The sequence below is a fragment of the Lepidothrix coronata genome, unplaced genomic scaffold (genome assembly GCF_001604755.1).
Source record: "Lepidothrix coronata isolate B3197 unplaced genomic scaffold, Lepidothrix_coronata-1.0 Scaffold343, whole genome shotgun sequence".
Lineage (NCBI taxonomy): Eukaryota > Metazoa > Chordata > Aves > Passeriformes > Pipridae > Lepidothrix > Lepidothrix coronata.
This window is the reverse complement of record NW_016690523.1, coordinates 235,700-247,303: the sequence shown is the minus strand read 5'-3', so window position 1 is coordinate 247,303 and position 11,604 is coordinate 235,700. Positions and strand designations below refer to the sequence as shown.

General features: G+C 57.3%; 2 protein-coding genes across 2 annotated transcripts in view; one reads left to right on the top strand and one right to left on the bottom strand.

Moving 5' to 3' along the window:
- The window catches only part of LOC108509168 (transcription factor CP2-like protein 1), a 4,125-nt gene extending 1,700 nt beyond the window's left edge, over nt 1-2,425 (top strand). Inside the window, exons 4-12 of the mRNA XM_017838478.1 lie at nt 10-169; nt 256-353; nt 425-479; nt 563-656; nt 732-822; nt 912-988; nt 1,173-1,318; nt 1,404-1,455; nt 1,538-2,425. Of these exons, the coding sequence (XP_017693967.1) occupies nt 10-169; nt 256-353; nt 425-479; nt 563-656; nt 732-822; nt 912-988; nt 1,173-1,318; nt 1,404-1,455; nt 1,538-1,575 (811 nt within the window). The 3' untranslated portion in view covers nt 1,576-2,425. The remainder of the gene's footprint in view (nt 1-9; nt 170-255; nt 354-424; nt 480-562; nt 657-731; nt 823-911; nt 989-1,172; nt 1,319-1,403; nt 1,456-1,537) is intronic.
- A 997-nt stretch (nt 2,426-3,422) lies between these two features.
- FBXL20 (F-box and leucine rich repeat protein 20) overlaps nt 3,423-11,604 on the bottom strand; it is a 33,686-nt gene continuing 25,504 nt past the window's right edge. Inside the window, 6 exon segments of the mRNA XM_017838489.1 lie at nt 3,423-5,856; nt 6,543-6,755; nt 7,578-7,634; nt 8,644-8,688; nt 9,416-9,476; nt 10,444-10,653. Of these exon segments, the coding sequence (XP_017693978.1) occupies nt 5,749-5,856; nt 6,543-6,755; nt 7,578-7,634; nt 8,644-8,688; nt 9,416-9,476; nt 10,444-10,653 (694 nt within the window). The 3' untranslated portion in view covers nt 3,423-5,748.

The following is an 11,604-nucleotide window of genomic DNA, read 5'->3' as shown; positions in this document are numbered from 1 at the left end:
CTGCCTCAGGGATCCGGGGTCCCGGGGGTCCCTGGGCCGCCCTCACCCCCCGGCACAGCCCAAGGGGGCCGATAGGAAGCTGAAGACGGACCGGGAAAAGGTGGAGAAGCAGCCGCCGCCGGAGCGGGAGAAATTCCAGCCGTCCTACGAGAGCACCGTGCTGGCCGAGGTGGGACCCGGCCCCGGCGCCCCCTCCCCGCGGGCCGGGGGTGCCCCCCCCGGGCCCCTCTGGCCATGACCCCCCTCCACCCTCAGTGCGCCCCGTGGCCGGACGCGCTGGGTGCCCCCCACAGCCCCCCGGGCACCCCGGGACTGCCGACCCCGCACCCCTTCAAGCTGCTGAGCCCCGAGAGGTGAGTGGGGCCCCTCGGGACCCCCCCCCAGCACTGTTGGGGTCCCCGCTGAGCCCCGGCCCCTCCCGCAGGGGGTGTGCGTCGCCCGCCTGCGCTGCCGAGGGACCCGCCGAGAGTCCCGGCGAGGTGAGGGAGCCCCCCGAGAGCCCCCCGGGAGGGGCTGGGTGGGCTGAGGACGCGCCCCCTCTGAGCCCCCCCGTCCCCCGCAGGCGCTGAGTCCCTGCGCATCCCCCCTGGAGACGCAGCAGTGGCTCCTCCGGCGCCGCTTCTCCGCCTGCGCCCGCGTGTTCGCCAACTTCACGGGTGAGACCCCCGGCCGGGGTGGGGGGCAGAGCCCACCCCCCCCATCTGCGGCCCCCTGACCCCCCCTGTCCGCAGGCGCCGACCTGCTGAAGCTCTCCCGGAGGGACCTGATCCAGATCTGCGGGGCCCCCGACGGCATCCGCCTGTGCCACGCGCTGGCGGGCAGGTGGGCTCCTTTTGGGGACCCCCGGGAGGCTCCGGGAGGCCCGGCCGCGTCCCGAGCCCCCCCTGCCAGACCCTTCTCTGCCCCCTCAGGTGCCCGCGGCCCCGGCTGACCCTCTACGTGGCGCGGGAACCCGGCGGGGCCGAGGGTGCGGAGGACGGGGGGTCAGGTGTGTGGGGTGGGGGCTCAGGGGGGTGGGAGGGGGCTCAGGTGTGTGGGGTTGGGGCTCGGGGGTGTGTGAGGGGGCTCAGGTGCAGGGCAGAGCAGGGATGGAGAGTGGGCGCTCACAGCCCCGTCCCCATCCCATCCCCATCCCATCCCATCCCATCCCATCCCATCCCACCCCATCCCAGGGCTGTACCAGGAGCTGCACCTGGAGCAGCTGACGGTGGCCGAGCTCACCGGGAAGCTCGCGGAGCTCCTGGGGCTCCCCCCGGGCCAGATCCTGCGGGTCTCCCGGCAGGGACCCTCCGGCATCCACGTCCTCGTCAGCGACGCGGTGAGGACACGGGGACACCCGGGGGTGACAGACACGGTCCGGGCCCCCCCCGGCCCCTCTCACGCCTCCCCCCCGTGCCCCGCAGATGCTCAGGACCCTCCAGGACGAGACCAGTTTCGTGGTGGCGATCGCCAAAGGTACCGGGGGGGCCGCGGGCGGGCGGGGCCGGGCAGGGGGCGATCGGTGGCCCCGGCTGAGCCCCGTCCCCCCCCCGGGCAGCCCCCGGCCCCGAGGGCTTCGAGCTGCTGCTGCGGTAGGACCCGGCCCCGGAGCTGCGGGAGCCCGGGAAGGGACAAATCCCAGCGGAGCGGAGCTGGAGCCGTGCCGGGAGGGAGAGAGGAACCCCGGGATGGAGAGCAGAGCCCTGGAATGGGGAGGGGAGCCCGGCATGGAGGGTGACCTCATCCCTGTGGGGCCTGCGGGGGTTTGGCATCCCCCCACCTCAGCTACATATATTATAAATCTATATCTACACCTTTACTTGCAGTTAATGCATTATTACACCCCCAGCGTCCAGGAAAGCACAGATCACACCATTAAAACAACATTTCCCAGCTCTCTGCACCACAGACCTGAGGGAGCACCAGGACAGGGCTCAGCTCCTGCGCCCAGTCCCTCAAACTGAGCCCCCCCCCCGAGGAAAAAATGGGTTAAAAACCCCGACTGGGACAGAGCTGGAGTTGGGAAGGGGGGAGGGATTTGCACAGAGGAGGGAAAGAGGCTTCTCCTCGATTTTCTCCATTATTTTGCTCCCCCTAAGCTGCAGCACGAGGAGCCTCTGCCAGGATTTGGCACAGAGGGAGGGAGGACAGAAACCTTGAGATGGAAAATAAAGCTAAAGGCAATAACCCCCCCTACCAAAAAACCCACCCCTCAATACCACACAATTCTTCACCAGAAGAGGCCAAAATGTTTTAAACCTCATTTTTCAGGACACTGTCACCAAGAACTTGTGAACAAGCCGAGAACTTTGTCACACTGACACCCCTCCGTCCAAAAAAAAAAACCAAACCCAAAATCAACCCAAACCCCACGACACCATGGGCCAGCCACGAGCAACACAAACAAAATAAAAATACAAAGGGAATTACAGGTTTAGAAAAGAGGAATTTGTCAAAGTCCTTGTTTGAAACCAGCCCTGTGAGAGCCCACCCCGTCCTCCCCCTCTGCTCACGGGATTGGGGTAAAAAGTGTCTCAAAAGAGCAGAAAAGCCTCATTTTTGGTTGCACTGGGTCTGCTGGAGGATCTCCTCCTCCAGGAGGTCCGGGGCTGATTCCCTGGAGAGGTCCCTTTGTCCAGGAGGTCTGGGGCTGATTCCCTGGAGAAATCCCTTTGTCCAGGAGGTCTGGGGCTGATTCCCTGGAGAAATCCCTTTGTCCAGGAGGTCTGGAGCTGATTCCCTGGAGAAATCCCTTTGTCCAGGAGGTCTGGGGCTGATTCCCTGGAGAAATCCCTTTGTCCAGGAGGTCTGGGGCTGATTCCCTGGAGAAATCCCTTTGTCCCTGCCCCGTCTGCACTCCGAGGGCACGGGGAGGCCCAGCGGGAGTCGGGAGCAGGGCAGGAGCTGGAAGGCAGGTCCAGGTCACAGGAAAACTCTGCTGGGAGGTGGGAACAGACAGTCCAGCCCCCGCCCCAGGACTGGGGACACAACCCGGGCTGTTCCCAAGGGAGGACAGGGATCAGCTCCGGGGATGGACTCGAGGAGCTGCCCCAGCTGGGTTTGGCACTGGGGTGGGATCCTCGTCCAGGCCTGGAACTTTAACACCTCAAAAATCTCAGGATGGGGCAATTCCTCTAAATTTTGGGAGCAGACTCCCAGTGCCCAACACCCTTCACAGCCACCTGAAGGGGGGCTGAGCCCCCCCACCCCTCACCAGCCCCTCGGGAAGGATCCCAGGTTTGGATGGGGCTTGGAGCAACCTGGACCAGTGGAAAGTGTCCCTGGGGGTGGCACTGGATGGGCTTTAAGGTCCCTTCCCACCCAAAATATTCCATGACTCCATGCCAGGGGTTCACACACCTGGAGAACCCCCAAACTACCCCTACCCCCGGGTGCAGGAGGTGGATTTTCCTGCCCAAAGTTATCCCTCGGGTGAGACAGGGCTTGGAAAATGGTGTTTATTGGTACTTATAAATACAAACATCAGGAAGAGTCCATTTGAAGACGGATAATTGATTTAAAAGGACACTGTCAAGTAGTTTTGAGCTACCTTAATGCTGCCACCCTGGTTGGCAAACAGAAAAAGAGAATGCTTTGGGTTCTGTGTTCTTGAGTTTTCCCTGGAAAACTCTGCTCTGTTCCAAAGGAATCCAGTCATCCGACTACACCCCGCCTCCGAAATCCCACTTTTCGCTCTCCCCTGCCACAGTATGAGCTGAACAAAGTGGTTTGTTTTGCTTTTTTTTTTCCCAGAGTTGTGCAAATCCTGTGATTGCTGGGTGACCACCATCCTCTGCCACCCTGAAACCTGGAGAAAGTTCTGGAAATGAAGCCCCTCTCTCTCGAGGAGAGAGGGAGAATCCACAGCGCTAAAGGGGATTTGAATAAATATAAGGGATTAAAAGCATCTACAGGAAGGCATTGACAGTATCCTTTTAACCACAGCAGCCTGGGGTTCCTCCCAGCAGACCGTGAGCACAGACTGGGGGGACTGGGGGGAGGTGGAGGGAGTAGCAGCCCCCGGGGGCCCTCCCGTGCCTGGAGAGCCTGGGAAGCAGCTCGTTGTCCTTGGAGCAAACTCCTGGTGAAGAAACAACCCCCCCAGACCCCGGGAGAGCCGTTCCTGGTGCTGCACCTGCTCTTCTCCCACCAAAGGAATTCCTCAGGACCGAGGGGAGGCCCCAGTTCCTCGGTGGTTCAGCCCCAGCCGGGCGGGAATATCCGGAATATCCACGGACACGAGGGCTCCTTCCATCCAGCGGGAATGACTGACACAGCTCAGCTCCCCCCAGAGCCTGATCCAGGCCCTGCCCCGTTAAACCCTTGGGATCTGCCCAGCAGTTCCACCCCGGGCACCTGGAATGCCCGGATCAGTCCGTGCTCTCCGTGCTCCCCTGGAGCACCTGCGCTGATTTTGCCTGAAACGCCCCCAAAACCAGCCCCCAACCCCCCCCCTTCCCTCCCTCCCCCCCAGAGCTGGACCTGGCTCATCCCAACCCCTTTCCATCCCTGTGGGTCCTCCTGGGGGTTCCACACTTACCTGTGGGAGGTGGGAAGGTCGGGAAAGCCCCCAGTGCTCCCTGGAGCCAGGGCGGCTCCCAGACCTGCTCCATCAGGGAATCCTTAATTTCTTCATGAGGGCAACAAGCAAAGAGGTTCTACTTTGCTTTTCCTTGGGGATAAGATGAAGGGATGGAGGGAAAGGACAGGAGGAGGGAACTTACAGTCGCTGGAACACAGACTAGAACTTTATCCCTGCATTGAGAATTATATCTATATATATTATTCCCTGTATTGGGAATTATATCCTTGTCACTGGGATAAAACCTGAAATCAGAATAAATTTGGACACCCAATCCCTGCTCAAACAGGCCAAGAAATCCCACGAGAGCCCAGCCTGGGGTGCAGCTCGACCTGCTCCTTAAAAACCTTCCCGACAGGCTCGGGCTTCTCCTGGGAAAAAAAAAAATTTCCTTTTTAGAACTGAAATTAAGGATTGGTCACTTTGGGCTGGGAGATGTCAAAGAAATGACCGAATTAAAAACCTGCTGAAAGGAAAAAAACCAAAAAAAAACAAAAAAAAAAAAAAAGGAAAAAAGCAGGAGGTGGGAAGGGTCAAAAAATCCGACATCGCAGATTCCAAGGTCTACCACAAGCACCTGGGAAAGCCTCCGAGCTGGGCAGTGTGGATATGGGAGAGACACGGTCAGGCTGGGAGCACAGGGGATCCCTGGCTCCCAGGGGGATCCTGGGTTCCAAGTAAATCCTGGCTCCCAGGGGGATCCCGGCTCAGCAGCTGCTCTTTCACTCCCTCACTGAAGAATGGACATGGAGCTTGTTGGGATTTTCAGGTTTGTTGGGGTTTTTTCCCTCCTGGACAACGGCTGCGGGGGTTAAAGCGAGTCCCTCTCCTCTCCCCCAGCCCCCACTTCCAAGGATTCCGGTTCCTATTCCAACCCCACCAGCAGCATCAGTCATTCCGGGGCGGAAGCCCCCCCGTCCTTCCCACAGGGAGGGGGTTCAGCTGAGCAAGCCCAGCGGGGATGGGCCGGGATTCCCCGCTCCAAAGCCGTCCCGGCTGCGGCTCCCGCCGAGTCCCCGTTCCCGCCGGCACAGGGGGGATCCCGGGGGGCTCCGGGGGGCTCCCGGCCCCGCTCACTGGCCCTCGCAAACGACACCGGGATCGCCTCCCTCCAAGATACTGGTGTGTCCCCCGGAATGCCACGGGCGCAATTCCAGCCTCAGTTTGCCGGGATGAGCGTTCCAGCGTCATAGGATGATGCAGCATCTGCAGAAGCGCTGTCGGCTCCCGCCCACCGAGGGCGGGGGGGTCACCGGGGCGAAGTAGGCGTGGACCTTGATGTTGGGGAGGTGGGTCTGGAACGGCAAAGACGGGCAGGGAGAGGGGTCAGAGGGGGTGGAGCACACCTGGATCACCTGGGCCACGCCCCGAATCCAGGGGGGAGCACTGCGGGTTCACCTGTGGGATCCGCCCCCCAAGGAGGGTTACAGGGAATGAGGAAGGAAGGAGGTTTTTTCCCATCCCATTAATCCTCTGGTAGCTGTGGGGGACAGAACATCATCTCCATCCCTGGAGGTGTCCAAGGCCAGGCTGGAGGAACCTGGTCTGGTGGGAGGTGTCCCAAGGTCCCTTCCAACCCAAACCATTCCATGATTTTATGACGTTACTTGACAGACCCACGTTCTCCCTGCAGATAAAATGTGACCAGGACTCTTCCTTTACAGAGGGAGACATGGACTTGGGAGGGGATATTGAAGAGAAATTTTTCCCTGTGAGGGGCTGGAATGGAATTCCCAGAGAAGCTGTGGCTGCTCCATCCCTGCAAGTGTCCCAGGCCAGGCTGGAGCAACCTGGGATAGCGGGAGGTGTCCCTGGGGGGTGGAACTGGACGAGGTTTAAGGTCCTTCCCACCCAAACCACTCCACGATTCCATGACTCCAGATGCACCAAGGATGCTCTCCCAGCCCAGGTGATGAGGGCTCCTCCCATGGATAACCCCCCTCCCAATCCCGGCCGGAGCGGCGCCTCCCTTCCCGCTCACCCTGAGTCTCTTGATCCCTGCCCGGGTGATCTGCTGGCAGTCGTACAGCTCTATCCTCTCCAGGCTGTGGCAGCTCTTGAGGTGCTCCAGGGAGGCGTCGGTGATGAGGGGACAGTTGTCCAGCTCGATCACCTCCAGCCGGTCGTGGGCGCAGGCGCCGTTCCCGAGGTGACGGATCCCGTCGTCCGTGATCAGCTCACAGTGGGATAAACTCTGAGCCCAAACACAGCGAGTTCGGGGGTCAGACACGGCTCCTGCCACCCCAAAATCCAGCCCCGACCTCCCTGGGGACACGGGGGAGGGTGGGCTGTGTGGGGTGGGGCTGGGCTGGTTTGCAGAGTGGATTTTAGGACTGGTCTGTGCTCCCTCCCGGCACCGGAGCCACTGGGCTCTGTGGGCTCTGTGCATCCAAGGGGAAAACTTCCAGTTGGAGTGGATAAAAACCCTTCCCTGTGAGGGTGGGGAGGCCCTGGCACAGGTTGCCCAGAGAAGCTGTGGCTGCCCCATCCCTGGAAGTGTCCAAACCCAGGTTGGAGAACCTGGGACAGTGGGAGGTGTCCCTGCCCATGAACTGGATGAGCTCCAAGGTCCCTTCCAACTCAAACCATCCCATGATCCTATGAATGGGAAAGGCAGCTCTGGAGGGATGAGACCCACAGGGTGGCACAGAAATCCCACAAACACCCCTGCAACGGGAGAACCCACCTTTGGGACACCCCTGGCCTCACCCACTGTGGGAAGGGCCCTGGAATTGGGTCCAAAAACCAGCAGGAACACGATGGCACCACCTGGTGTGGGGTTTTTTTTTGGGGGGGGGGAATTCAGCAGATTCCACTGGGAATTCTGCTCACAGGAGAACCCCGTGCCCCACAGCCCTTCCGTGGGATCAGTGGGAACAGCAGGGGAGGGACAAGAGGTTCCTCAGGGTCGGGTTTCCAGCAGAATCTTCCCAGCGGTTGCAACACAACTGTGAAGTCAGAGAGGGTTTAAGATCCCTCTGTTTCAAGTGCTGGAAGTCTCCCTTGGAATACTCACCAGGACCTGGAGCCGTGGACAGTGTATGGAAAGCTGGATTAGGGTGCTGTCTGTTATCTGGAAGAGAAGAGGAAAGGGCCCCTTAACTTTGGGTGTGGTGCACAAGGACTTAGTTTTTCCTCTCTATGAATAAAGAAATGGCAGAATTTTCCCAAATCCCTGAGTTTTCCCCACAGCCACTCTCCTGAAGCCCTCAGGGACTCATCTCCTCATGGAATCAGCTCCTGCCCTTTGCAGGCAGAGGCACCACTGGGTTGTTTTTAAGTTCCCCAAGGAGCTGAGATCAGATCACAATTCCAAGAGGCAAAGGAGCTCCCGGGGGTTCAGGAGGGCTCAGGATCCCTCCCCCAGCCCGTGGACTGTTCCTGGTTTTCTGCAGGAAGAAGGAGACTCACACAATGGTTTCTAACCCCAAGGCCCCCCAAGGAGCTGCCTGGGATGGGTTTGTGCCAGGCCAAGGCTCGGCCCTGCTTCCCTCATTCCTTTTTTGGGGTCCTTTTCCGTCCCTTCCCGTCTGGACGGGTGTCATTTCCTCCTGGCAGCTCCTGGGTTTGTGCCCTGGGAACACCAGGGAGGCAGAACCCCAGGCCAGGCTGTTCCCAGGGAGGAACCACAGCCCTGTTCCCTCCTTGGGCTGGATCCACTTCCAGTCTATCCTTAGGGCTGGAGGTTTTTCCATGGGGTCTCGAGCCAATCCAACCCTTTTCCCTGTAAATGCTGCAGCTCAGTTTGATTCCAACCCTCTACAACCACTGTCCCAACCACCTGCCAGAGGAAAATCCCCCCATTTTTAGCAACATATGAGTGTAAAGATCATTCCCTGGGATTCCACCCCACGTCAGAAATCCCACCTCACACATTCATGGTGTGACCTGACATCCATTCCCAATAAATATTTATCATTTACAGCAGCAGCATTAAAATGAAATACAAAACAAAGATAAAACCAAAAATTTCCTTCTCTAAATCCAGCCAGTCTGACTGCTCAGGATTCTAAATTAGGTTCTAATCTGGAGACAATCTACTAATTTTTCACCAGCTGTGCCAAAAGGGAAACATTTCCTACCTGGACACACTCTTCCAGGTCCATTTTTTCAAGCTCATGGCAGTTCTGGGAATGAAGAGCAAACCAAACACCCAAACTCAGTGTAAAGTTCAGACAATAAATATAAATATAAATAAATATAAATATAAATATAAATATAAATACAAATACAAATATAAATATAAATATAAATATAACCACCACAAAGACAGTTTTCTTTAAAAATTAGGGGGTTTTCTCCATGAAATATCAGGACTGGAAGGAAATTTTGCTGCTTCTTTAAGAACAGCACCAAGGACAGTGAAGGAAATTTCGCTCATTTAAAGGCACAGAGGGTTTTAATGGTAATTAAGGTAATTAAATTTAGGGTCATGTGTAGGCAACAGAGATGAACCTCAAAAACCAAGCAGCAAAGTCTGTAACTCCCAAGTATTTAATGTTTCATGTGGTTTGGATGTAACCCCTCCCAGATCTGTGGGTCCATGCCAGAGATCCCATAAACCCTTTTATAACCCAGATTCCATAAATCCTATTTTTTGCAACTTAAAAGAGCCCATAAACCCCAATTTTTGCAATTTAAGACTCCACAAACCCTATTTTTTTTGGTAACTTGGCTTCCACAAACCCTTATTTTCGTAACTCAAAGGCACCACGAACCCTAATTTCTGTGACTTAGATTCCACCCAAACACCGAGAAAAGAAGTTTTCCCAAAATCTACTGGAGTTTTTTTGTTTTTTTTTGTTATTTATGCCAGAAAGAAAGGAAGAGGGGAAGGAGGGAAGGAGCCCTTACCCTGGCCAGGGTGGTGAAGCCCACGTCGGTCAGCTGGGAACACCTCGCCACCTCCAATATTCTGCAGGGAAAGAGGTGACAGGAGCCATGGAAGGGGCCCAGAATCCCAGGAGAATCCCAGGAGAGTGTCAGGAGGGATCCCTGGGATCACCCAGTGCAACCCCTCCCAGGCTGGGGGACACTGGTGGGGTTGGAATGTCCGGAGAGGGGGATCCACGCCCACCCTTGGGCAGCTGCTCCCCATGGAAATGAAGCTCTTCCTCATGTTGAGGAGGAACTTCCCGAGTTTTAGTTTATGTCCTGGCACTGGGAAGAGCCTGGCACCGCCTTCCAGCTGCTTCCCAGAGTTGTAAGAGGAGAGTTACTCAGTGGGTACCAGGGCAGGAGTTTGTTTACTCCAGCTTCACTCGCAAGAGTTTAAAAACCAGGAATCTGGTTTTTAACCAGGTTTTAACCAGGAATCTGGTTTTCAACCAGATTTTTAACCAGAAATCTGGTTTTTCTTCTGCTCATCCCATTAAAAAAAACACCTGCATGAAGCTCAAGGATAAAAACTGGCCTTCTAGGAAGATCTTCAGAGGCTGAAAATGAATCTGATTTTTAACTAAGAATCTGGTTTTTAACCAGATTTTTAACCAGGTTTTAACCAGGAATCTGGTTTTCAACCAGGTTTTAACCAGGAATCTGGTTTTCAACCAGGTTTTAACCAGGAATCTGCTTTTCAACCAGGTTTTAACCAGGAATCTGCTTTTCAACCAGGTTTTAACCAGGAATCTGCTTTTCAACCAGGTTTTAACCAGGAATCTGGTTTTCAACCATGTTTTAACCAGGTTTTAACCAGGAATCTGGTTTTTCCTCTGCTCATCCATTAAAAAAACCCCACCTGGACGAAGCTCAGGGACAAAAACTGCCCTTCCAGGAAGGCTGAAAACAGCCCCGGTGGCACCCGAGCGCTGCCCCAGGACCCCCCCGCTCCACGTGGGGGTGGGAATTCCGGGGAATTCCGGGGAATTTCGGGGTACACCCACCTGAGGCGAGGGCAGTTCTGCCCCAGGGCGTTGAGGATGGCGTCGGTGATGTTGGAGCAGCCGGAGGCACACAGGGACTGCAGCTTGTGGCAGCCCCTGCAGATGGTGATCAGCCCGTCGTCCGTGATTTGCTACGGGACAAATGTGAGATTCCATGTGAGATTCCATGGATTTCCCCTCCCACAGTTCCGGCCCCGGGAGGAGTTCTGGCTCCCTCGACCCCAAAATGCACCGAGGGGTTTTGCTGGAGCAGCTGGGACAGGAGAAACCCCACTGGAGTGGCTTGGAAGTGTTGGGGAAGTCGTTTTCTGTGTGCAGGGAGGTGTCTGGGAGCGGGGCCAGGGGAGGGATGGGGAAGGGGCTGGGATCCCTGCCTTTGCTATTCCTGCTTGGAAAGACCATCCCTGGGCACAGGGGGTCCATCCAGCCCCATTCCCAGACACATGGATCCCATCCAGCCCCATTCCCAGACACAGGGGGTCCCATCCAGCCCCATTCCCAGACACAGGGGGTTTATCCATTCCCAGACACAGAGATCCCATCCAACCCCACTCCCAGACACAGGGGGTCCCATCCAGCCCCATTCCCAGACACATGAATCCCATCCAACCCCACTCCCAGACACAGGGGGTCCATCCAGCCCCATTCCCAGACACAGGGGGTCCATCCAGCCCCATTCCCAGACACAGGGGGTCCATCCAGCCCCACTCCCAGACACAGGGGGTCCCATCCAGCCCCATTCCCAGACACAGGGGGTCCATCCAGCCCCATTCCCAGACACAGGGATTCCATCCAGCCCCATTCCCAGACACAGGGGGTTTATCCAGCCCCATTCCCAGACACAGGGGGTCCCATCCAGCCCCATTCCCAGACACAGGGGGTCCCATCCAACCCCACTCCTAGACACAGGGGGTCCCATCCAGCCCCATTCCCAGACACAGGGATCCCATCCAGCCCCATTCCCAGACACAGGGATCCCATCCAGCCCCATTCCCAGACACAGGGGGTCCCATCCAGCCCCATTCCCAGACACAGAGATTCCATCTAGCCCCATTCCCAGACACAGGGGGTTTATCCAGCCCCATTCCCAGACACAGGGATCCCATCCAGCCCCATTCCCAGACACAGGGGGTTTATCCAGCCCCATTCCCAGACACAGGG